A 26,142-nucleotide genomic window follows, 5' to 3' on the forward strand; every position below is an offset into this window, starting at 1 on the left:
CAGCAGGTGACCAGTATTAGATACTAACGGAAATTTGTGTTCACTTTTTAACTACATTTGTGAACGTGTGGATTGCACTTATATTGTAAGTCCACTCAGACAACCATAAGAGCATGTTAGACACATCTGGAACCTAAGTGTGGCCCTGGGCCATACATGGCTGCCAACAAAAGACACAAGTAATGGTAGATTACTTGCAGCAGCCAGGTAGGCCTGTAGCAGAAGGGCAGAGATAGGTATTGCACCCTTGTCTTCCTCCCATGTCACTTACTGGCTGTTATTCCTCTCTTGAGAAGTGGGAGAGGAAAGAGAAAGCAGCATTTGCTTGTTTGGAAACTTCATGCTTTATGGGTCAGAGAAGAAACTGGAGAAAGGGAAGCTGCTTGTAAGGGAAACTTCGTGCTTTATGGGTCAAAGAAGAAACTGGAGAAAGAGAAGCTGCTTCCCATACACATTTATCCAGAGGAATGTCGCACTGACACTAAATGAGACCATAGAGCTCATCTGTCGTGTATAATGTGTGAGTAGTGGCTACTATTTATAGCCCAGTTACTGTATACCAGGCACCGTATCATCAGTAAACAGTAAACAGCATAAGAGGCTTTCAGCGCAGAAGTCAGCTCAAGCTCAGAGGTTACGTAATTTCTTCAAGGTTAGAAGGTGGTTGGCAGCTAAGAAACATTTCCTTACCTCCCTCAGTGTCAGAGCTCTTCAGCAGATGACCCGCTTTTATGGAGACAGGAGCTTACAATCCTAGAGACGGTCTATTTATTTACTGGATGTGTCATCGCACGCATTATATGGAATTCACATCTACATGTTCTTTGTTTTTCCAATGACACAGAAATACTGCCACCATCTCCCTTACTGTGGCAGATGGCAGATCTATTTGGTTCGTTGTTGTTGTTTGAGACAGGGTTTCTCTGTATGTAACCCTGGCTGTCCAGGAACTCACTTTGTAGATAAGGCTGGCCTCGAACTCACAGAGATCCACCTGCCTCTGCCTCCTGAGTACTAGGATTAAACACATGTGGCACCATGCTCAGCTTCAGATTCTAACCATACTCTCTATTCACTGTATTTTCTGTTCCCCCTAAAAAGATATTTATTAGTTTAAATATCACAAATCTATATCATCTATAGTACTAGAGGCTAGCTGTAAGGCTGGAGTTTCACTGGCCTAAAATCAAAGAGTCAGCAAAATGACATTGCTTTCTGGAGGCTCTATGGGAATCCATCTGATTGTCTGATGACTTCTCTTATTCCTTGCCTCATAGTCCCTGTTTTCTGTCTTCAGAGACAAGAAACACTTTCCCTCTGGCCCTTGAGCTACCCATATTTTCTCTGTGTAAAGCCAGGAGAGTTTCCATTGTGAAGCCTCAAGTGCTGAGACAGACCCAGAATGGTCTCCATTCTCCAGACCCATGAGTGCCCATTCACCTAGCACTTGATAAAATCCAACACCTGTTCATGTTTAAAGTCCTGGAGAGATCAGGGATACAAGGCACATACCTAAACATACTAAAAGCAATATACAGCAAGCCTCCATCAAACTAAATGGAGAGAAACTTAAATCAATTCCACTGAAATTAGGGACAAGGCAAGGCTGTCCACTCTCTCCATATCTCTTCAACATAGTGCTTGAAGTCCTTGCTAGAGCAATAAGACAACTAAAGGAGATCAAAGGGGTTCAAATCCGAAAAGAAGTCAAAGTATCACTATTTTCAGATAATATGATAGTATATATAAGTGATCCCAAAAATTCTACCAGGGAATTCCTACAGCTGATAAACACTTTCAGCAGAGTGGCTGGATACAAAATTAACTAAAAAAAAAAATTGTTAGCCTCCTGTATACAAAAGACAAATGGGCTGAAAAAGTTGACTGGAGAACTTCTACACTGCCATTCTTCTTGATACTATGAGCAAATGTTTGCCATGCTGCTTGCCTCCTAGCAGCTCATGACTTATTGCATCCTCGGTGTACATGAGTAGTAAATGAAGTATGTTTTAATAGAAGGATAGTTCTGGTTTCTTTCACTAAAGAAAGAAAATCTCAATTAAATGCATCCTACATTATAGGTATGTATTTGTTGATTATGGTTCCTCAATTTTTAAATAGGCTGGCTCTGCTACTCTAATATGACCATCATCTAGTTCTGTATTATAGTCATAAACATTGCTTCTCCATTCTTATTGAGTGCTTATCCTTTTGTGGAACATTATAATACATAATAAAGAATGAAAGAAAGAAAAAATTATCTAAATTAAAAAAAAAAGAATTCTTGCATATATACCACAGGCAAACCAAGGAGACCAACACCAGAAGGTCTGCTAACGCTCCCATGCCCACCCATTCCTTCAGATGATTCATGGCTGCAGCAATCCATGATGATAATCCTGTGGCTAGTCCTGCGTCCACTCTGGTAGAATTTACTGTGACAATGGCCACTCTCAGCTGCTCCATCGTAGTATCGAATTCTCCAGTCCAATTACCTAAAATATAGCTAGACAATTGTTTAGACAGATTTGCAACACAGGGAAAATTCTCATGTTGTATGCTAGTGACTCAAAGATTAGAGTCTCACAACAGCATAATGCAGCCATGACCATTCAGGCCTTTACAGCCATTGAAGCAGGACAGTCTCCCCAAGCATGGTTGGCTACCATAAAAAGCTAAAATGTTACGCTCAGGATGCGAGGCTAAGCACTGCACTCAGGGTCAGCCGCTTTCGACCCAGAGAAGAGCATGTCTGATTGCATGGGGGTTGATGCCCCAGGTCCCGCCTCTGAGAAAAAGGTATTGGACAGGTCTGATGCTCTTTGGGTGGATGACACCTAAATGAACATCAGTACAAAGTCCCAATTTATTTCTAATATCAGAGATCAGACCTCTACTCTTGCCTGATGCGTCTAAAACAAAAAGGGGGAACTGTAGAGAGCTGTGTAATGCCGCGCCTTAAAGATGGAGCTGGTTTCCGCCTTCCACCTTCCTGATGGTGAGTGCTCTCTGTCATGAACAACTCCACATTTGGCTAAGGCTGAGGATCTGGCTTGCTTCCATGTATGTGGACCTATCTGCATTGCCCACGTGGCACGCTGGGGTTGGCTACCCAGAGGCTATTTAAGCTGTGGGCTGGCTTTCCCCAGGGTCAGATGATTGATTGTTCAAGGTTCCTGAATAAACTGCATTGAAAAAAAAAAAAAGAATTCTAAAGAAGACTTCACTGTGAAAGTACCATTTGAGCAAAGACATTGGTGAAGTGAAGTAAGCTGCACAATGCTATTTATTGAACACATGCTGGGGTTACTTGAGGGAAAGGAGGCCAGTGTATTCATGTGGAATGAGAGAATAATGGGCATATGGGGTGAGGTCAAAGAAGGATGAAATGGTACCAGCTTGAATAGAAGCTTGAATGAATGAGAAGCCACTGAAGAGTGTTGATCCAAACTGATGTTTTAACAGAATTGTGTGGGAGATGTTATAGTAGGTAACAGCAGAAGCAAGTACACCGCTTAGGCAATTGAAGTTATCTGAGTACAATAGAAAACACCGCAAGGCCATTTGTGGATGCCTGTAACTGCAGAGTTTACAGAACCGTATACAATGCCGTCTTTTCATATGCATGTATAAATTAGACATAGCAATAGATTAGCAATAATAAATAATGATGTAGAGCAGTTAAAATTATTCAGTAATAAAAGATTTAAGTATTAAATAGATGAGTATTAAATTACTCATGAACTCTTATAGCATTTTCCATGTAACTTATCCAGACCATGGTTGATATGGAACTGAAACCTCAGAAAGGGAAACCTTAGCTAAAGGGAAGCTACTCTGAGGATGAGGTCAGTGTGGATTAGGGTAATAGCAATGAAAGTGGTGAAAAGTGTTCAGTTTTGATTGAGCTGAAGATTCGATTTGCTGATGGCTTTGACATTCGATTCGAGAGCTGAGGTAACAAATCCAGTGTCTGCCTGAGCAACTGTAAAGGTGGTAGCTGCTGTTCAGCAAAACTTACTTCTACCTCTGCTGTCTTGTGACAAGTGCCTATTTCTGTACTTAAAGCATCTTAGAATTTTTACCTTTCAATCTAGACCTTTCTAGATTATGAAGCATATATATTACATAAGTTTGTGTGATTTGACTGATGTATGAATCACATCATTATCAATGCAAATGTTTGCTACTTTTTGGTCATGTTACTGTTTTGCTCTTTTTTTTTTTTCATTAATTAATCATGTTGTTGCTACTGCTGCCTTTTGTTCTTAGGAGTTCTGCTCTAACCCGCTGGGGCAAACTCAAAGGAATTTTGAGAGATGATAATTATTGTCAGACACACACAGCCTAGAATACCAGACAGGCACTCAAAAAACAGTACGGAGTGTGAGTCAGCATTCAATGAACATGGGATTTCAATATTTAATCTCACATATCCTGGGTCACTTGACACTTACAGGCATGTTATAAGGATGACTTTTAAGCAAGTATTATCATCTTCATTCTTCAGTTACAATGCTGGGGAGTGATTACCCAAAGATTTTTTTTTTTTCTTCAGTACTAGGGATTGAACCAGCGGTCTTCTGTGTGACTACTGGACAGGTTCTCTACTTTTGAATTCTATACCCAGACTCTTAGGTTTTGACCTTTTTGTTCATTGAGCATCTTGCTAAGTTAACCACACTGACCTTAAACTCATTCTAGCCTGGGCAGCCTTGAAATAGTGATTATCCTGTCTCACCCAGAAAAAGTACCTGGATTACAGGCCTGCATCACTTTGGAAAGCCAGGTATGTTTGGCCCAAATAGACCAGCCATACATTAAAGAAATGCCTCAAAGGGAAGCAGAGAAATCTGATGTGGTGTAAAGAGGAAACAGGAATCAGGTGAATGGTAATGGATGATGGACTGATTTAGGGGAGGGTGATGTAGAGGTGAAGAAGAGGGTTTGGGGGGCCTTGGGTGTGCTAGTCCTTTATGTAACTCTTCATAAACCCTTGTGGCAAGTATGTTGAATTGAAGACCTGACATCTCTTTAATTGACCCAAAAATTTAGGCTCAAGTTTAAGGAAATTTCCCTTGGATACTAGTACATGACTGAAAGCTTACACCTGACCCTAAGTCAGCTTTATATTCTGAAATATGTGCTGTATGTAAATATGTGTAGTTTGTCTGTAAATCATGTAGATTCTCTTTTGTTCACTCACCGTGGTTTTAGGAATCTGACTTAGTGCTGATAGTGCTATGCACATTGTAGAGATTCTCAAGGCTGTTTGGGAAATGTCATGAGAAACACAGATCTGAGGTGGTACTGTTCCTAGAATTGGTTGAACATGGAAAGCTTTGGAAGGGACCAGTGGGAGCACCTGGGAGTCGGCTCCATGTCCCTTAGTGCTGTGTAGTTCTCCTTTGTAATATCCACACAACACACACAAGTGGGAGCTCAGGGACTGAGCAGTCACCCTCACATCAGAGCATGCCACAACAAAGAATTATGTCATAGTCCCGTTCTTTACAGCTGTAAGAAACACAATTCAGGCCATCATCCACAGTCTAGTTATGCAGCTGATGGGACATTTTTACTGAAAGTCACATGTGCACACTAAGTGTGAATGAAAGAAAGAGGCCTCAGTGAGCTCACAGGGCATAATGAGCAGGCATGAGCCTGTTCACGTTGACCCCGCCCCACAACTGGTCACATTAAATTCCCCTGATTTGGATTGTATGTCCCTTGACGCATAGCCATGCAAGACAGAGCTCTTGTAATCAACTACCTAGCAGTTACCTGCCAGACAGATGGTGTGTTTGCTACATGCTGTTCCTGCTTCCTGCCTCAAGTATGTAGAAGGCAGCTAAGAACTGGCCTTCACAGCCTACACAGGGCGTGCACAGGTCTGCACCAGATGGGGTCCTAGAGCTGAAAGAAGAAGTGGATGCAAGCCCCCGTCCTTAACCCAGAAGCAATCTCCAGTTGATAAGCACTTGCAAATGAAAAATTAGTTTTCTCCAAGGGAGTCTTGCTGAATTAACAAACCATTCTTAAGGGTAGACTGTATCTGCTGTACACAGTTGATAGCCAACATGTTGAAAACAAATTCAATGTCACTTTGAAGGTTCCCACCTCCCAGTTTGTCTCACAATGGTGTGTCGGGGCTTTTCTTCCTTTTTTCTTTTCTTTTTATTTATGTTATTTTTCTCTTTTTTACACTATAAGTTCTTTGCATATATATTATGGTTTCCAGTTTAGTGTTTTTATGAGATTCCTAAGTGTACAAATGAGTGGTCTCTGGGTCTATATCTGTTTTTGTTTTGTTTTGTTTTTTGTTTTGTTTTGTTTTGTCTTTTCCTTGGGCTCTTTACCTTCTGTTTGTTTATTTTGCCCTATTCCAGAGTATTAGTTTTTGTGTTGTATTATTGCATTTTATTTATTTTATTTTTTATTTTATTACCCCTTAGAAGCCTGGTTTTTTTTTTTTTGTTTGTTTGTTTTTGTTTTTTTTTTTTCCTAATGAGACACAGAAAGGGGTTAGAACTGGATAAGAAGGGAAGTGCAGAAGAACTGGGAGGAATTGAGGGAGGAGAAACTCTAATTAGGACCTATTATATGAGAAACAAGTATAAAAAGGGGGGCCTGGCTTCCCAAGCCTGTGATGTAACAACAAGGAGAAGCAGCTGCAGCTATCCAGACTACACCATGGCAGTGGAAATAACTGTTCTTCCAGGTCCCTTCTTCCGGGACAGGTGCTGCAGAACCAAGACCAGGAGGAGAATACTGTGTAGTTTCCCTGCAAATAATACTACCATCTTAACAGTCAAGGAAAGGAAGCCCAGAACAGTTAGCTAACTGGTAGGTATGACAGCCTAGGACTTGGGCTCACGCCTGCCTCAAAGTCTTGCGTTACATTCCTCCCTTTGCTTGCCTATTTGACTGCAACAGTGCATCTGGGGTGATCATAATGCTGGCCTGACTAGCATGCTGAAAACTCATTCTCTGCTTTTGCTTGGGAAATTATTTCAAATTGACTAAGGTGATAATTGAGTAAGAAATTGAAAATTGGTCAATGATCATATGCACTGTACAGTCATGAATGCCAATGCCTCCTACGCTCAAAGAGGGCCTGGAAGGATGCCAGGATGGTGATGTTTCTGTAGCCCAGAGTTCTCTTCATTAATAATCTGGGAAGGAGCAGCATCCCCCTTCCCATGAAGCTTAGAGGCTTTATATTCATAAGGGTATAAATCCTTGAAAGGACAGAGGAATAAATAAACCTCAGAATAATGCAAGCTGATATTAAAGCATATTTAACATGAAAAGGAGCAGTGGGGGGACAAGAGGTTTGGAAATAACCCCCCTCCCAAATTGCACCTTTCCTTGGCAGGCTTCATCCTTCTACACCACTTACTATTCAGCACTAAATCTTCCATGGCATGCCTCTCATTGCTTCATTCTTTGTTCATCCTACAAGCTCCCTTCCTGCCATTTAACTACCTTTCAAACTTACAGCCATATTTATCTTCTAATTGCTGTTTATGAATATGCCTTCCAGTCTGTGCAGTGAAGGAATTTGTAATAAAGAGCCCATTTTGTCCATGCAGCTGCTTTGTCAGGTTATGCTCGAGTCGTCCTAACTGCAGCTCTCAGGAGCTTGTTCATACCTATTTGGTGGTCATGAGCAGCTCTCCATATATGAAGATGTTAGATGAATGAAAAGTGTGGCATCAGGAAGGTAGGAGTGGTCTATGTTTGAGTCAGTGGGAGCTGAGGCAACATCAGGAAGTGCTCCACTGTAGACAAGGCATTGATCCTTTGTGTGTCTGTGAGTGTGCTTGTCGTGAACCCCACAGCAGGAGAGACTTAAAGAGGTGTATTCCAGATGCATCTAGCAAGAAATAGCAGGGTTCTTTGAGTTGACTACAGGTAGATGGGTACAGATATACTATAAGTGGGAGTAGAGGGCGTGTCCTGGACATGGATGGGCTAGACATGAGCTTTAAGGCAGATACTGCTGGGTTTTCACTATTGGAATAACACTCTGCTGATTGGAGAAGGGAACAGATGGTACCAATCTGGAGACTACTGTGAAGGCCGTCATGGCATTTGATGGGACAAGTGGGAGGGGGTTGGCATCTGTGGTTGTGACTCTGGTGCAGCCATGTGTCTGTCTGCATGGCTTTCTGTTGAATTTCTAGAAACTAACCTTTGGGAACTTGTGGTGTCTAGCCAACACTGTTAGCTGCACCACTCAGCAGAGATCTGTTTTGGTCCAGTTTATCTGATGAGGGATTTTCCATGCCATATTTATGTGGAAAAGCCTAAAAGATCATTGTACCTTCATGGCAGGTTTTATACACTTTCATGAGGGTGGAGAAGATCAGTTTAAATCTCTGTGGACACCCAGAGATGCCTAGGAAGTTTCATACTTAATATTGCAGCCATACAGTCTGGTGAACTGAACTGACTGGATAGGTGTGAGATATGCCATAGTTCACAATAGCATCATCATGTTCGAAGCAGCTGACTTTAATTCCCATCCAGGTTCAACCGATAAAATTCCTCTACTGAGATAACTTTCTCCCCTGCATATAATGGGCCCCATTGCTACTGTATATCAATTTCAGAATGTTTTTTGACATAAGTAAATGTCCAGTTAAAATTACTCTCTAACTGATGACAAAAAGTTACCAGCTCATGAGACCCAGAGATGAGGAAGACAGTGTGATTGGCTGTCTCAGCAGCTCTTGTCATTTTTCTGTTGTCTGTGATGTTAGCTTCATCATAAGGCTTAGAAGGGGGATGTAAAAGGACCTGGAGGGGACAGGAGCCACACAAGGAGACCAACAAAGCCAAAAAAGCTTGGCCCAGGGGGATTGTAGAAACTGATTCGTCAACCAAAGTAGACAGCTCAGTCTCCATATGGTGCTCCAAGGCAGCAGCCCCAAACCCTGTGTTCTGTCGACGTAAGAGATCCTCAGACAGCTTGCTTACCTTAGAGCTGATTACAAAGGAGGGCATAATTCCAACATAAATATTGACTTCTACCTTGAAAGTGTTACATAGTATAGCAAACAAAAATTTGGGTCTCTCTATTCCTTTAAAGTATAAGAACAAATGCATCTTCAGCAGTCAGGGAGAGCAGAGTGCCCCTTCCTCTTCTTGGACTATCAAAGTGAAATGATGCTGGAATGTGGGTAAAAAGAGGTAAAGATATCTACTTGGTGATAGCTAATGAGAAGGGAGAATAAATTGAGCTCTACAACAGAAATTGTGCAAACATGTGGAAGGGTTTTTGAGTGCTGCTCTGGGCTGAAGGAGAGGTACTGAGGTATGTCGGGGCCAAGAGCAGAGTGATTACACCACCTGGGCTTGCCAGTTGGCAACAAACCTTGTGTGTCTTTTCTAGAATGTAGTTGTTCCACTTGAAGTGGGGCCCACATCAAACCCTTCCCCTTCCCATAAGGACCCAGTGAGGGAGAGCTACCTCTTTGCATGTTTCAGAGAAGCACAGCTCATTGTGAGAAGGTTCTACGTGCTCAAAGACATGCACTGCAGAGTGGGCACAATTCTAAGGACCCCTCTTGAGAGTTGAGGGCCGCATAAGCCTGTCACATGGTGTTGGCTAAAACAACAGTTTGTTGCCCTAGAAGCTTTGGATTTGCCCTTGGACCTTTTAAAGGGCTCTCCTTTAGAGAGATATCCTTCAACTTCAGAAGCCATGCTGGGATTGGGTCTGTTTTATTGGCATTTAGAGTTTTACAGTTTTCACTTTCATATGATTTCATCAAGATGCAGCATGTTGATACTTAGAAGTCTATTTTCTATATAAAAAAAGGTTTTCTCAATAGAAATTAACTGGAAAAATTCCCGAGACCTTCAGCTTCTAATACTTTTTTCGTTAATTCCATGTTGAGTTACTACTTTAGTTATCTTTATTTGAGAGGAGCATCATAGGTAAGCTAAATGTTTGTTGTTAAGTAAGCAACATGAAAATAAATTGATATTTCAAGTGTATATCTTCTGAGGCATGTGGGGGTTAAATATTAGTTCATTAATCCTTGGGTGATTTTCACTAATTGTTATAGGATTAATTCACTTATGATTTATATTTCTTTTGGGTGTATACTGGGGGCACATGTTCCCTAGTTGGCAGACCACTGGCCTACGTATCAGTATTAGCATAAATATTAGACCACTGGAAAGTATCAGTTGCTTGTGTTTCCTGTGTGGTAGCTTTTCCTTAAATCTCTTCCCTTGGCTAAAACTCTCTAAAATAACCTCTCTCTCTCTCTCTCTCTCTCTCTCTCTCTCTCTCTCTCTCTCTCTCTCCCTTTCCCTCTTTCTCTCTCCCTCTCTCTCCCTGTCTCTCACACATACACACACACAAACACACACACTTTATGCTAGCAAGAGCTTTTCCAAGATACTGTGTGCCAGAGACTGGGGGAGGAATAGTACTTAACTTTGAGGCTCTAGCTTTGAGATATTTTGATATTTTTTTAAAACCTGTTTTCCCATTTTCCTCAAATATCCTGACAGCTATTGCTCTTCATCCATTTCTGCACCCAGAAGGTTCCTTCAAATAGTGAGCCACTGTTTTTGTTGAGAGTTTATTATATCTCCGAGGTGTTTTAGAGTTCAGTAAAAGATTGGGAGTTATGACCATAGACCATTCTCTTTTACACTAGCCTTTGTTTAATTTTTTAAATTCTTCTTTGCCAAAAAGTCACCCCCTCACTTTGTTCTCTCCTGAGCTATTGGTCCCCATCAAGTCCTAGGTCAGCTGTTGCCTCCTTTTTATAGACTTCTATTTCCTAAGGCAGATTTTTTTTTTTTTACTATCTATACACTTCACTTATATTCTGGTATATTTTATAAATATTTAATTTTACCTTGGCTTTTCCATTAGCATGCATGTTCATCAAAGGTAGATGTCTTAGATTACATTTGAGCCCCCTTGACCAAGGCCATGCCTAGCACATGGTCAGTGTAACAGTGTTGAACTAGAAAATGGAGGAGGGAGAGAAGGAGAGAGTAGGGTGGGCCTATAAATGGGAGCATAAAAAAGAAAGACTGTCTATCCAATGGTAGTTAAATAAATTGCATTCAATTTCAAATTAGCTGAAGCTGAGGATATATGAGTAAAATACTTTTTTTTTCCCTTGGCTTTTCTTATATTTTATATTTTTGCTGTTAGCAGTGGGAACCATAGAGCCCTGTTTTCCACTCATGGGAAACAACTGGGTTTTACGTCCAGCTTTCTGTGCAAAGTCAAGCCATGCTCACTTTTTTAAAGTATGTCTTTTTGGAGGGGATACTCAGTCATAAGGTGTTTGCCATTGAATCCAGTCCTTGTGAATTTTGAATCAAGCTGTTTCCTGAAAACTCCAGTTCTGGTTTTGTCATTCTTCTGTCAGAGCTCCATTGTTGCCTTCCAGGAAAGATCTAAGTACAGTGTCTTTAGCCTGATACCCAGGCTCTGGCGATGTCACCTCTGTCTCCTCAATCTCCTTCTCTGCTGTGCCTTTGTTAAGTGCTGCATTCTAAACAAGCCTGTGTGTCTGCAGCCTCCTGTCTGCTACTGACTGGTGACCTCTTCAGACTCCTTTTTTGCCTGAACTCCCACTTACTCTTCAGGAATATCTTTCCTTAGGACTACCTCTCTATAGCTTTTTCTTGAACTTGCTTCTGCCTTCTTTTATTCTTGACAGAGTCCCCTTCTAAAGAATTCCATAGCCTCCTATAGCTACCCTAGTTTTGTAGTGGCCACGCTTCTTTATAGTGTCTTTTACTTCTTGTTTCCAACTAGATTGTGACATAGCCAGGGGCAAGGGCTTGATCTACTTTTGTGTTTCACCAGCATTCTGTCTGAGACAAAGGCACACTATGTCTTGGAAAATGTCTATCCAATGAATAAATGCAACATCATCAGTTTGGCATCATTGCACCCTTGATCCCCCTGGCCTGTTATTGTCTCCATGGCATATTTTTTAGCCAAATTTGTATTATTGTGTCACAGCCTTCAAGTTGTTAGTTTGTTTTTATCTCCTTGGAGTCTTATAGGAATGGGATTCTGTGCTGTGTCTTGATAATCTGCAGCCTTTCAAGCATTCTAGACCCTGAGTACTTACAGAGATGTTAACATGTTGACAGCATGGTGGTGTTTCATTGCACTTTTTTATTTAATCAATTCACAGCCTGATCCCAGCCCCTTCCATCCTCTCCTCCAAGGCCCACCCTCATGCTTCCTCACCCCTGCTCCCCCTTTCCTTTTTCTCAAGGAAGGGGAGGCCCTTAAGTGGTACCAACCCACACTGGCACCTCAAATTGCAGTAGAGCTAAGTTCATCTCCCACTGAGGCCTAGCAAGGCACCCCAGCTAGCGGAAAGGGATCCAAAGGCAGGCAACAGAGTCAGAGATAGCCCCTACTTCCATTGTTAGGGAACACATATGTTGACCAAGCTGCACATCTGCTACATGTGTCATTGCGCTTTTTACAGGTCCATTTTTCTTCTCCTTGTTTACCATAGTTGTTGAACAGTTTTACTGTAATTCTTTTATCATATACAGATACAAACTTAAACAGTTGTTATCCTAAAGGACATTGTTTAATTGTGCTAAATACACATGCCTGTGGAGTAGACAGACTCTGACATAGAGGGAGTTGGTAAGCTTGGAGATGATGTCAAGAGTCAGGAAGGTTCCCAAAGCTGATTGTCTAACCTGATTGTAGACGGACAAGAAAGGAGATCAGAGAAGAATGAAGCTTGTTTTCTCAGATAACTGGAGTTTCCTATTTTGTTCTAAACACGTTTCTCTTATGCTGTATGTTTACATGGAAATGTAATAGGACAATAGGCTCTTTTTATGTGATTATGTCTGGCTTTCAGATTCATTGCCTCAACCAGCTTGGCTTTGGAAGTTGCCTGCACCTTATTCTTGGGTTATCTTTCCAGCCGTAGCTCTTTAGAGTTGTAAGTTTAATGTTTATAAACCTTGCCCTATGAAACCAACTTAGTCCATTGATGGATTCTGTATAGACTCATAGTTAAAACTGGATTTTATATGTTTGGACATTTGAAAAACAAACAAACAAATCTATCAAAGCCTCTCTGTGGCCATATTCATCCTTGGCTATTTGCTCCCTGTCTCTACCAGGGCACTTGAGTGTTTGCACACACAGCTTGGTTTCCTCATGCTGCAGGTGCGCTTCTATAGTTCTGGTCTTGAAATTCTCTCATTCAGAGACCCACTTGACTGAAAGACATTTGTTGTGTTTGAGCCACCATTTAATGGTTTGGGATCAAGCTATGACAGGTAGAAAACAATCAAAAGCCAAATATGCTCTTTTAAAGAAAAAAATAATAATGCAGAGAAAAGAAACAAAGGAGGAGAGGATGTTGTTGCAGAATGGTTGTGGAAGGCCACCCTGATGAGGTGACATTTGTGTCAAGTTGTACGAGAGAACAGGAACATGTTGAAAGGACTCCCAAGACAGCAGCTCAACAGCAAGAAGACAGATTATAAAGGACTTGTGAGACACAGAAAGTCACACAGGGTGGGGCCCAGTTTATTCTTGGGGAATTGGGAAGTCATTAAACAGATATGGACAGTGGTTTGACATTATCAGATTTGTGTTTTTCAAATATCACTTCTCCAGGGTTGCGGAGATGGCTCATTTAGAACATGCTTTCATGCAAGAGGGTGAAGGCCCAAGTGTAGAGGACCCAAGGTCCTCATACTCCCATACAGCAGTAGGGAAACCAGAAATGTTATACACATGGGCTTCTCTCTTCAACAAAAGGAATTAGCACGATTTTTTCACAGAAAGTTAGGATTGGATGTAGTTAAATGCCTGCTGATCTTTTGCTGTCTGGAGAGCCAGGCCTCACTGTGATCCCCCAGATTCTAGTTATGTTTATGTTTCATTTGTTCCAGATTCTACCCAGACTCCTGAGCATTGTTTCTCAGTCAGTAGAACCCACTCTTATGGAAGAGGTCAAAGGTACTTTACAAAAGAGAAGGACTTTGCAAAGGAGTTTCAATGTAGTCCTGCCTTAAGATTTGTTGTAATAATTGTCATAAGGAAACTTTTTTCCTGCAGTTGTACTGTGTTTAAATATGTCAAAAACAAGCTGCTCAAGTCAGACTCTAGAAGTTTGAAACAACTAAATAAGTTGTGCTGCACTGAATTTCTTTCTTGACTCATGCAGGCCATCACTCTGGTGGTCATAGCATTTGCAGGTACTCCCATAGCTGAGTACCATCCCATAAATGTCTGGTGAGGTGAGGGTACCAGTGCCAGAGAGGTAGAGAAGGGAGCATCCCTGGCATTCACTGGTGAGCCAGTCTAATTGAATCAGTGAGCGAGCCTCAGGTTTACTGAGAGACCCTGTCTCAACAGTAAGGCAGCGAATAACAGAAAGACACTTGATGTTAACCTCTGTCTACCATACACGTTTATGTGTGTGCTCATATACACAAATACATACACAGAAAAATTACTGCTCTGCAGGTAATGTTGGAGTCACAGGTGAACCCCAGGATCATAGGGGCCCAACAAAATAATTTCCCATAGTTATACCCACACTTGGTGGTCTTAGGTACCTTGCAAGGAGAGAAAGGCCCATGAAAATTGGCTGGATTGTTTTAGCTTACCGTAGTTACATGATCTTTCTCTTCTGTTTGATGGGCTTGCCTCACTCCAGAAGTGTGAGAAGCAGGGGCCACTCCCCAAAAATTCTTCTTCCTATTAGCTCTGCGTCACTGTCCGCCCAGCTACCCCATGGAGTTCAAAGTCAAGGTAGTTCCCAGTGGGCTATATTTTCCATCTAGTCCGATCTGGTCCAGAAACTAAGTGGCCAAACCACTGCCTTGTTGCTCCATTCCCACCTCAATACAGACGGCTCCATTAGACAGTGCTCGGCAGTTTGGACATTGTGGTCTATGAGGGTTGGAGGCTTCCCTGTCTGAAGTGGGTTGTAGTGCTTAGTTAGTCTGGACCTGCTTTCTGAAAACCACCTTCTTTGTTTCTGTGACCCCACTCCCCTCCTTCCACTTCAGCGAGGTTCTTCCTCTCTCACGCCACAGTTCCCTGTGGAGTGCTGCGGGAAGCCTGAGTCCTTGAAAGCATGCCCAGCTGCCTCAGTCTGTTGGAGAAGGTCAGAGTCCCGGGTGTTAATATCAGATGTTCACAGCATCTAAGCTGTGGCTGTGGCAGGTATCACCATCTCAGGAACTGAATTCATGTAGATTTGATATCTGCTGGTAACGTGTTCACATAGCTGCATCATTGGAGTCTTTTACTTGCTTATTTGTTTTGAGACCTTTTCTTGTATACCATAGGTCTTTGATGTATTGCCCCATCCATCGTCTCTCTCAGCCTAAAAAGAGCTGCCTTAGAGCTCTCAGGTTTCTGTGGAGGTCCACATCATTAATTGGATCTCTGCCCTGAGTCATTTTGCTCGATTGAGGAATTTACAGGTGTCACATCCTTGCTTTATCATCCTCTGAAGCATTTTAATCTTCTGAGGATTTAACCTGCCATTTGCTATCTATTCATTTCTCAATCTTGCCTTCTGCCACTGGTGTGTAAATAGCAATTATTTAACCATATAAAGCCCTGAATTTATGTGTTATTTCTCTACCCTGTTTGGTTCCTATATACAATATGGGTAATAGTTGGGTAAACTAATTTTTTATTTTTATTGTTTGACCATAGTATCCTATAACATCCAACACATACTACTGATGCTGATATTCAAGTCTCTCTAGAGTTGTCATAGTCATTTAGTACACAATATGCTATATGGGTAAATGGCATATGTTATGCTATATGGCTATGTGGGATATGATATTCTATATGGATATATTGTGTACGATATACTATGTGAGCAGAAGGTAAATCTGGGCCCAGGGGTCTTTTCTGAGACTGATACTCTAACCAAGAGCCATGCATGGAGGTAACCTAGAACCCCTGCATAGATGTAGCCCATGGCAGCTCAGTGTCTAATTAGGTTCCCTAGTAAGGGAACAAGGACCATCTTTGACATGAACTCAGTGACTGGCTCTTTGATCACCTCCCCCTGAGGTGGGGCGGCCTTACCATAGAGGAAGACAGTGCAGCCAGTCCTGATAAGACCTGATAGGCTAGGGTCAGATGGAAGGGGAGGAGGACTTCCCCTATCAGTGGCCTTGGGGAAGGAGCATAGAAGGAGAAGAGGGAGGGTAGATGGGATTGGGAGGGAATGAGGGAGGGAGCTACAGCTGGGACACAAAGTGAATAAATTATACTAAATTAAAATAATATATTAAAATAAATATACTATATGGAGAAATGGTATATGATATGCCATATGGATAAATAGTATACAATATATGGATAAATTATATATAATATACTCCATGCATAAGTGGCATATGCTATATTATATAGATATATTGTATATGACATAAGGACATATAGTTATAGTATGCTATGTGGATAAATGGTATGTTATATGATAAATTCTATATGAATTATATGTAAATGGTATACATTATATTATAGAGAAATCATATATGATAAACTATGAATAATTGGTATGTGATGTGCTATATGGATAATTACATGCTATATGCTATATGGACAAATGGTATATCTATGGTGTATATGTTAAAAGGACAAATGCTATATGGATAATGATATGCTATATCATAAAATGATATTATATATTATATAATAATATTATATATCATAAAAGTATGATATGATATTGCTGTATGGATAAATGGTATAATATGTACTATATGGATATATGATATATAATATATTGATGTATGTATAAGATATACTATATGGATAAATGGTATATGCTATACTATATGATATGATGTATACTATATGGCTATATGATGTGATATATACTATAAGGATATATGGTAGATATATTACATGGATAAATAGTATAGGGTATACTATATGGTGTGAGGTATACTATATAGATATATGGTATAGGACATGCTATATGAATATTTGGTATATGGTCTGCATCTCAAGTAAGGACCACTAAACTGTATATTTCATTACGTGTAATATAGATAAGGTTTTGTAGTGTCTGATCTGATAACAAAAACCATCTATGGTACCTGTTATTTGTCAGAAATGGCTGAGGTTCATAGTGGCTTAACAGTGCAAACGTTCATGGTCCCTCATTGTCCATTTAGAATAAGAGACCGATACTACAAATCATATAGGATTCCTGCTGGTGGGAGCCCTTCATTTTGTACTAGTACCACATGAACCCCACATGCTTCTTAACCACTCTGGCTGACGTGGAAAAGAATGGATAATGACAATCCATGGGGGCTTTTCTTACCTTACTTCAAAATGGCACATGTGACTTATGGCCAGACTTTATAGGCTGGAATGTAGCTGGCTGATCCTACCTGCAAGGAAGCTGACAAGTGCAGTGAGGTATAAGGGATGCCTCTGTCTTCTGAACATGCCATCTATCACATTAGGGGACAAGTTGTCACTTTGGCAACACTACAGGAGAGGCAGCGGTGTCTGAGAACCATGAGCTGACACTGAGGATAGGAAGTCTTTACAGTCAGGTGTGTTTCGTAGGTAGATCTAGAACAATGTGCTGATGTCATGACTTCTGGACTTTTCCTCCTCCAGACATCCTAGCCACACTTGGCTTCTTTATGAGTCTTTTCATGCTTCTATTTCACTTTCCTGTAGAACCTAGAAAATAGATGATCAGTACCTATTTGTTCAGTAATAGAAAAATTCAGCCATTTACCTTTAAAAGCTTTTTACAGTTAGGATTGTCTGTTCTGGAGGTCAGAGGACAGCCTGTGGTACTCTTCCCTTCTACCACGTGAATTCCAGCTATTGAATGCTGGCTTATCAATAATCATTGTCACTCACTTAAGCCATATCACCTGACCTATCTAGCTACTTGTCTTAATTTCACAAAATACACATTATTTTAGTAGCAGTTATTGGTACAGGGAATAGTAAATATATATATATATAATATGTGTTATCTTATTAAAAGTATGTATTGATAATATGTCAGTAGACCTCAAAAGTAATTTTAATAATGAAGATACTATGTGACCACCAGATGTAGTAAAGAGGTTGCTATTTCTTACTCTAATACTTTTCTTTTCTTTTCTTTTCTTTTTACTTTTAAATAAATGTCTAAATAAAGGCTTAATGATGAGCTTCCTTTTCCTAACTGTGATCTGGAGTGTTCCATGGTGCACTTGTTCTTATAAAGTAAAATAGTGAAAAACATGAGTTGAGTCAAATGCATGTTCAAATAAAAACCCTGCCATCCTTTATTATAATTTCATTCTGCTTCTTACAGTCCTAGCTCACTCAGAAAAATTAACTTTGGGTTACTTATTAACATGAAATACTGGGCTCTTCAGTTATTTTCAAATAGTTATTTTAAAGAGTCTGTTCAAGTGGGAAAAAGAAAATACCTTTTGTGATAATGGTGCAGTGTGCAGATCAGAGTTTAAACTGTTGAAGGCAGTCAGGGGACTGGCACACATAGCATGAGAGTGCAGAGTACAGAGAGGCTGGCTGATGCTGGGAAGCCAAGTCAGTGTGCTTTAAGAATGTGGGTCATGCACATGGATGCTGGATGAAGTGGAGGACTTCCCAGAGGCTGGAGGTGGGTGCTGAAGAACCAGCTGGATCTGGATGACTCCCTGTGTTTGTTGTAGAGGCTGAGCAGAGATTTCAAACACCCCTATTGGGGCACTGGTGATTCTTGGGAGTTGCAAACTGTCTTTGTGACTGGAGTCTAGGTTGTGGGTCAGCTTGGTGCTAGCTTGAGTTTCATGCTAGGCAATTTGATGAATTTATTTTAAAAGGGGACAGTATTAAAGTATTATATGAGAAATTCACTAGAAGTATGAAAGGCCAGTGGGTAAGGGAGTTAGTTGGTCAAATGAAAAATCAGGCTCATTTATTGAATTATTGCTGTAGGCACCATACTATACTGATTGTTTTCCATACTGTCTTATTTAATTGCTTAATATGACCTTATGTGGTAGATGGCAATTTTCACATTTTGCTGATGAAGAAACTAAGGGTTGAAACTCTTAATCAAGTTATTTAACAACTGGAGCTGGGTAGTAAATATTAGAAACAAATTGTCTGAATTTAACTTTTTCCAGTTTCCTTTACCTTTATTCCAGCATTTGTCACTATCATGTTAAGCCTTGGATAGGACTGATCCAGCTGGACCTAAGTTCCCAGACACCTGCTGTTTCTCCTACCACTTTGCTTTCTGCACACATAACTCCCTTCCTGTTTTCTGTTCTCTAGCATGTTTACACTCAGAACTTCTCTACACCATGCAATAGGATAAGAAGAATATTAGACAAGCTGGCTTATTCAAATAATTGTCCAAATTGAAAGTTTGGGGCAAAAGCATAAATGAATTGCGAGAAAATATTCACAGCACTGTTTCTCAGCCTTGATTTTGTCAGAGCACTCAACCCGTGTACACTCTGTGATGCTCTGTCAGACCTAGGATGCAGAAGATGGCCAAGAGGAAGTGTGTGGTATGTGTTAAGACAAACTCTGGGTACTGCATGCAGTGGAGTCCAGGTTTTGTTTTTGTTTTTGTGTTTTTGTTTTTTTGTTTGTTTTTTTTTTCAATGCAGTTTATTCAGGAACCTTGAACAATCATCTGACCCTGGGGAAAGCCAGCCCACAGCTTAAATAGCCTCTGGGTAGCCAACCCAGGCGTGCCACGTGGGCAATGCAGATAGGTCCACATACATGGAAGCAAGCCAGATCCTCGGCCTTAGCCAAATGTGGAATTGTTCGTGACAGAGTGTTTTTGTGTTTTGTTTTTTTTTACTCTTGAGACAGAGTCTTACGATAGTAGCCAGGCTGGTCACATTTTCAACCTTCCTGCTTTAGCCTCTTGAATGTGCTTCATTCATGCATTGGATTCAAATTTCATTCCTCTTAATCTTCCCAGACTTTGCATGTGCAGGGTAGAGGAGGGGAAGGTACGTTGAGTGAGCATAGGTGTAACTATAGTGTCTTGTATTTCGTAACTACAGAGAGGCATGCACTCTTGACTGAGAGGAAGAGCCAGTGCTGCAGTTAGTCATGTCCAGTTAGAGCAGTGGTTCCCCCCTTCCTGATGCTCCACCCTTTAATAGTTCCTCATTCTGTGGAGACTCCAACCATAAAATTACTCTCATTGCTACTTTATAACTATAATTTTGCTACTGTTATGAATCATAATGAAAATATTTTTGGAGGTAGAGGTTTGCCAAGGGGGTTGTGACCCCAGGTTAAGAACTGTGTTAGAGGCTTCTTGTTATTTTGTGCCATCTGCTTCGTAGTAAAACCCAGGAAGAAGTGAGGCCACAAAATATACTTTGAAGCTGCATTTCAGAGCAAACCTTTAGTGCAGGCTAGTGGAAACAGTACCTCCCTAAGATAACTTTAATCAGTATTTATACAGAATTAAGAAAATGTCAGCTGCCAACATTCAAACTAATTCTCAGAGCTAACTTGAAGTTAGGGTTGGGGAATACTTACTTTCTAGTGTAGGTACTAGTGCTTTGCACTTTAGCTTATTTCCATCCTTCAGAAATTCAATGATGAATTGTAAGAAATAATATGTAAATTTAAGAGGTTGTCAACGGCCATTTATTTGTTACTGGTTTTGTTTTGTTTTTAATCAGCACTAGGCACTTTTGAGGATATAGCAAATATGGGCTTGAGTAGTCAACAGGAAACAGATTGTCAGAGCTTATCAGCAGGCACCTAGACATGCTCAGAGGGGTGCTTCCATCACAGAGGGTGAAGCTGGACTTATTTTGTATATTTGAAGGTAAATGAGCTTTCTGTGCTTAAATTAGGAAACTGTAAGCCCTGCATATCTAATGCGGAGGCTGCCATGTGTCAGGGACTAAGTGAGTGAGCATGACATGGTTACAGAAGCCTGGAAACAGAGAACATTACTCAGAAGCAGAGCACTTTGTCACTAATGTTTTATATCACACGTTAATATATGTAATATAGTGTGTCTGCTCGACCCTATATCTGACAGAGCACTAATATCTAGAATATATATAAAGAACTCAAGAATTTAAACAGCAAGAAATCAAGTAGTCCAATTAAAAAATGGGGGACAGAGCTAAACAGACAATTTTCAATAGAGGAATATCAAATAGCAGAGAAACACAGAAATGTTCAACACCCATAGTCATCATGGATATGCAAATCAAAACGACCCTGAGATTTTACCTTATACCCATCAGAATGGCTAAAATCAAAAATCAAGTGACAACACATGCTAGAGAGGATATGGAAAAAGGGGAACCCCCCTTCACTGATGGTGAGAATGTAAACTTGAACAACCACTTTGGAAGTTAATCTCGTGCATTTTTAGAAAATTAGGAATAGTGCTACCTCAAGATCCAGCTATACCACTCCTAGGCATATATCCAAAAGATGCTGAAGTATACAACAAGGACATTTGCTCAACCATGTTTGTAGCAGCTTTATTCGTAATAGCCAGAAGCTGGCAACAACCTATATGTCCCTCAATTGAGGAATGGATACAGAAATTGTGGTACATTTATACAATGGAATACTACTCAGCAATTAAAAACAAGGTAATCATGAAATTTGCAGGCAAGTGGTGGGAACTGGAAAAGATCTTCTTAGGTGAGGTATCCCAGAAGCAGAAAGACAGACAGGGTATATACTCACTTAGAAGTGGATAGTAGACATATAATATAGGATAAAAATCTGTAAACCTAAAGAAGCTAAGCAAGAAGGAGGACCCTGGGTAAGATGTAAAATTCTTATTCAGAAAGGCAAATGGGATGGACATCGGAAGAGGGAGAAAACAGGGAACAGGACAGGAGCCTACCACAGAGGGACTCTGAAAGACTCTACCCTGCAGGGTATCGAAGCAGATACTGAGACTCATAGCCAAACTTTGGTCAGAGTACAGGGAATTTTATGAAAGAAGGGAGAGGTAGAAAGACCTGGAGGGGACAGGAGTTTCACAAGGAGAACAACAGAGCCAAAAAAAAATCTGGGCTCAGAGGTCTATTCTGAGACTGGTACTCCAACTCAGGACCATGCATGGAGATAACCTAGAACCTCTGCACAGGTTTAGCCCATGGCAGCTCAGTCTCCAAGTGGTTCCTCTTAGTAAGGGAAACAGGGGCTGTCTCTGATGTTAACTCAGTGGCTGGTTCTTTAGCACCTCCCCCTGAGGGGGTGGAGCAGCCTTACCAGGCCACAGAGGAAGACAATGTAGCCAGTCCTGATGAGACCCTGATAGGCTAGGGTCAAATGGAAGGGGAGGAGGATCTCCCCTATCAGTGGACTGGAGAAGGGGCATAGGAGGAGAAAAGGGAGGGCAAGATTGGGAGGGAATGAAGGAGGAAGCTGCAGGTGAGATAAAAATAAATTATAGTAAATAAAAAATAAATTTAAAAATGTAAAAGAAAAATAATACAAAAATATGTATGATAAAAATGTTATATATATATATGTATGGCTAAAGTCATATATTTCTCTGCAGATATTTTGTATACACATTTATATGCACAGAAAATGTAGAATATATACAAAAATTTATCTTGTGTGTGGATATAATTTAAATTTTAATGTAAGTATGGTACTGACGATTTTATCGCTCAATTTCTAAAATTTAATGTTTTGTGGAAGCACTTTGTAAAATTGCTGTACTGACTTTACAGTTCTAATTTTAATAACTATGTAATATGCTAACAGGTTATTCATTTTAGGCTAGTTAGTGTGAATCCTGTCAGTTAGATTGCTTTTGAGTTTTCCTTTTTAGTCTTATTCTACTTAAAATCTTCATGCCTCTGTGTCTGTTTCCCTCCTTCCATCACCCAATCATAGTTGCTTTAGGAATTTGCAGGAAAATGGTGAGAACTGGAAAAAATCATCTTAAGTGAAATATCCCAGAAGCAGAAAGACACACAGGGTATCCACTCATAAGTGGATATTAGATATATAATATAGGATAAACATACTAAAATCTATACACCTAAAGAAACTAATTGAGAAGGAGGACTCTAGCTAAGTTGCTCAATCCTCATTCAGAAAGGCAAAGAGGATGGACATCAGAAGAGGGAGAAAACACGGAACAGGACAGGAGCCTACCACAGAGGGACTCTGAAAGGCTATACCCTCCAGGCTATCAAAGCAGATGCTGAGACTCATAGCCAAACTTTGGGCCAAGTGAAGGGTATTTTATGAAAGAAGGGGGAGATAGGAAGACCTAGAGAAGACAGGAGCTCCACAAGGAGAGCAACAGAACCAAAAATTCTGGGCACAGGGGTCTTTTCTGATACTGATATTCCAACCAAGGACCATTCATGGACCCCTGCACAGATAGAGCCCATGGCAGTTCAGTGTCCAAATGGGTTCCATAGTAGCGGGAACAGGGACTGTCTCTGATATGAACTGATTGGCTTACTCTTTGATCACCTCCCCCTGAGGGGGGAGCAGCCTTACCAGGCCACAGAGGAAGACAATGTAGCCATTCCTGATGAGACCTGATAGACTAAGATCAGAAGGAAGGAGAGGAGGACCTCCCCTATCAGTGGACTTGGGGAGGAACATGGGTGGAGAAGGGGGAAGGAGGGTGGGATTGGGAGGGAAGGCAGGAGGGAGCTACAGGGGAGATACAAAGTGAATAAACTGTAATTAATTAAAAAAAAAAGGAATTTTCTTTTGAGACAGGATCTCACTACATAGCTCAGACTCATACTACTTCTGTCCCACCTGGCAAGAGCTGAGGTTACTGGCATGCATCAGCATACCTGGCAGCCCATGGTCTTGATTTTTTACTTGAAAGTGACTAAATGCTCAGGATTTGAAATTCTGGCTGTAAATGGGTCCCTGTCTCTGCACCTTGGCTGACAGGCCATGGGAAGTCGAGTTTCATCCTTTCCAGCATTACCTTCTATGCCTGTTATCATTGTTGAAAGGATGTGTTAACAACCAAGTAGAATAAATGATATTGCACTGTTTCTGTTTTTTTTTTTTTTTTTCCAATGGAGGTGGGAGGGAACAGCAAGCGTCAAAACAATAGAAGTGCTAATCATTGATTGTTAAGATTTCACTTTTACAGAACAAGAAAATTTGAACACAGGGAACTTCCCAGAGACTCATACTCCAACCAAGGACTATTCATGGAGATAACCCAAAACCCCTGCACAGATGTAGCACATGGCAGTTCAGAGTCCAATTGGGTTACATAGTAATGTGAAGAGGGACTGCCTCTGACATAATCTGATTGGCCTGCTCTTTGATCACCTCCCTCTGGGGGGGAGCAGCCTTACCAGGCCATAGTAGAGGACAATGCAGCCACTTTTGATGTGACCTGACAGACTAAGATCAGAAAGGAGAGGAGAACCTCCCCTATTAGTGGACTTGGGGAGTGGCATGCAAGCAGAGGGAGGAGGGAGGGTAGGATTGGGAGGGGAGGAGGGAGGAGCTTATGGGTGGATGCAGAATGAATAAAGTGTAATTGATGAAAAATTAAAAAAAAAAAAAGATTTCACTTTTATTCTACCCTGCCTTATATGAATGTGTCAAGCATAGTACTGGCTTGTTTTCCTGACTTTGTTTAATACCTTTTAAAGCTGTCAGTAGAAGCCCGTGAAGAGATGACCAGAAAGGCTATTAAGACAGTCAAGCATTTCATAGAGAAACCAAGGAAAAGAAATTCAGAAGATCCCCAAGAAGGTCGTGATACTCAAGTCACCTATGCAGATGCCTTAGCCCATCTGGAGACATCCCTTGCCCACCTGGAAACCCTCAGCCACAGCTTCATTCTCAGCCTGAAGAACAGCGAGCAGGTATGAAGTAGAAACCTGGGAATGGCCGGTAGCTCAGATGTTGTCACCACATTTCTTACTGCCTTAAAGCCACATTTGTTACTGTGCTAGCTTTTGAATGTTGTAAGAGATACCTGAAATGATCATTTCCTAAATGGAAAAAAACTATTTCTGCTGTATTTTTAAAAAGTTCTGTCTGTGGGCACTTGGCCTCCTTGCAATAAGGCCTGTGATAGCATGTGATGGCGTAAAATTAATTACATCATAAGCAAGAAGTGAGACAGAAAGAAAAAAAGCTAGAATCCCATGATGCCCTTCAGTGTCCTGCTGATCTCTCACTGGATCCTAGCTCCTAAAAGGTGCCACCACCCTGCGACTTAAATACAGAGTCCTTTGAGGGCTATGAAGATCTCAGCTAGAACAGTGGTGTTGACAGACGTGGAAAGTGGTCCGCAGGTCTTTGCCTTTATCCCCCTACATCACTTGATTGGTTTCTTTTCTCTTTCGAAAGAATTTTGGACCTAAGATGGCATCTGAAAACAGGAACAGGTAGATGGGGAGGGTATGTAGCAGGGAGTGCTGAGTGTGTGCTCTGGTGAGGAAGGATTTCTAAAGGTGACACATGCTGAACATGGTGGTGAACTGAGAGTCACTGGGTGTTTTACTTTCTAAGTGAGTCCTAATAGAGGCCCTAGCCATATCTATGTAGTTTAAATCTATATAAAATCAGGTTTTCTTAGAGATTTTTTTAAATTTTTCATCAATTATACTTTATTCATTCTGCATCCCCCCATAAAATCAGTTTTTTATATACTAGTTTTCTGTGCAGGCTTCAACAGTATTTTTAAAATATGCCTATTCTTCATTCTGTTCTACTGGTAGAGCCTTTCAGTATAACTTTATTTCTGATAGGAATTTTCTAGCTGGTCAAATTGTTACTACTGGATTTTTAACTAAGCCTCTTAAAAGTCCCCCAAACAGTGTTGAGGTCTAAGGACCTGTGTATTGTGACTCTACTAAGAAAATCTGAAATCATATGAGGTTCTCAGAACCTCATTTGTTCTTTTTACTTTTTTTTTAAAAAAATATGCTTGAACATTTATTTATTTTATGGGTATGGCTTTCATGCATGTGTGAGCCACATGTATGCACTGCCTATGGAGGCCAGAAAAGGTACTAGAGTAGCGATTGGTTGTGATCTGCTTTGTGAGTGCTAGGAGTCAAATCCAGATACTCTGGAATTACACCATGTTCAGTGCCATTCTGTCTCACCAGCTCGTGGGAAAA

General features: G+C 40.8%; 1 protein-coding gene across 5 annotated transcripts in view; it reads left to right on the forward strand.

The window, feature by feature from the left end:
• Nbas (NBAS subunit of NRZ tethering complex) overlaps positions 1-26,142 on the forward strand; it is a 307,505-nt gene that overhangs the window by 229,267 nt on the left and 52,096 nt on the right. For all 5 annotated transcript variants that reach the window (XM_060366017.1, XM_060366025.1, XM_060365995.1 and 2 more), the window contains one exon: positions 24,661-24,876. In XM_060366017.1, the coding sequence (XP_060222000.1) occupies positions 24,661-24,876 (216 nt within the window). The remainder of the gene's footprint in view (positions 1-24,660; positions 24,877-26,142) is intronic.

Source organism: Meriones unguiculatus, chromosome 1 (genome assembly GCF_030254825.1).
Source record: "Meriones unguiculatus strain TT.TT164.6M chromosome 1, Bangor_MerUng_6.1, whole genome shotgun sequence".
NCBI lineage: Eukaryota > Metazoa > Chordata > Mammalia > Rodentia > Muridae > Meriones > Meriones unguiculatus.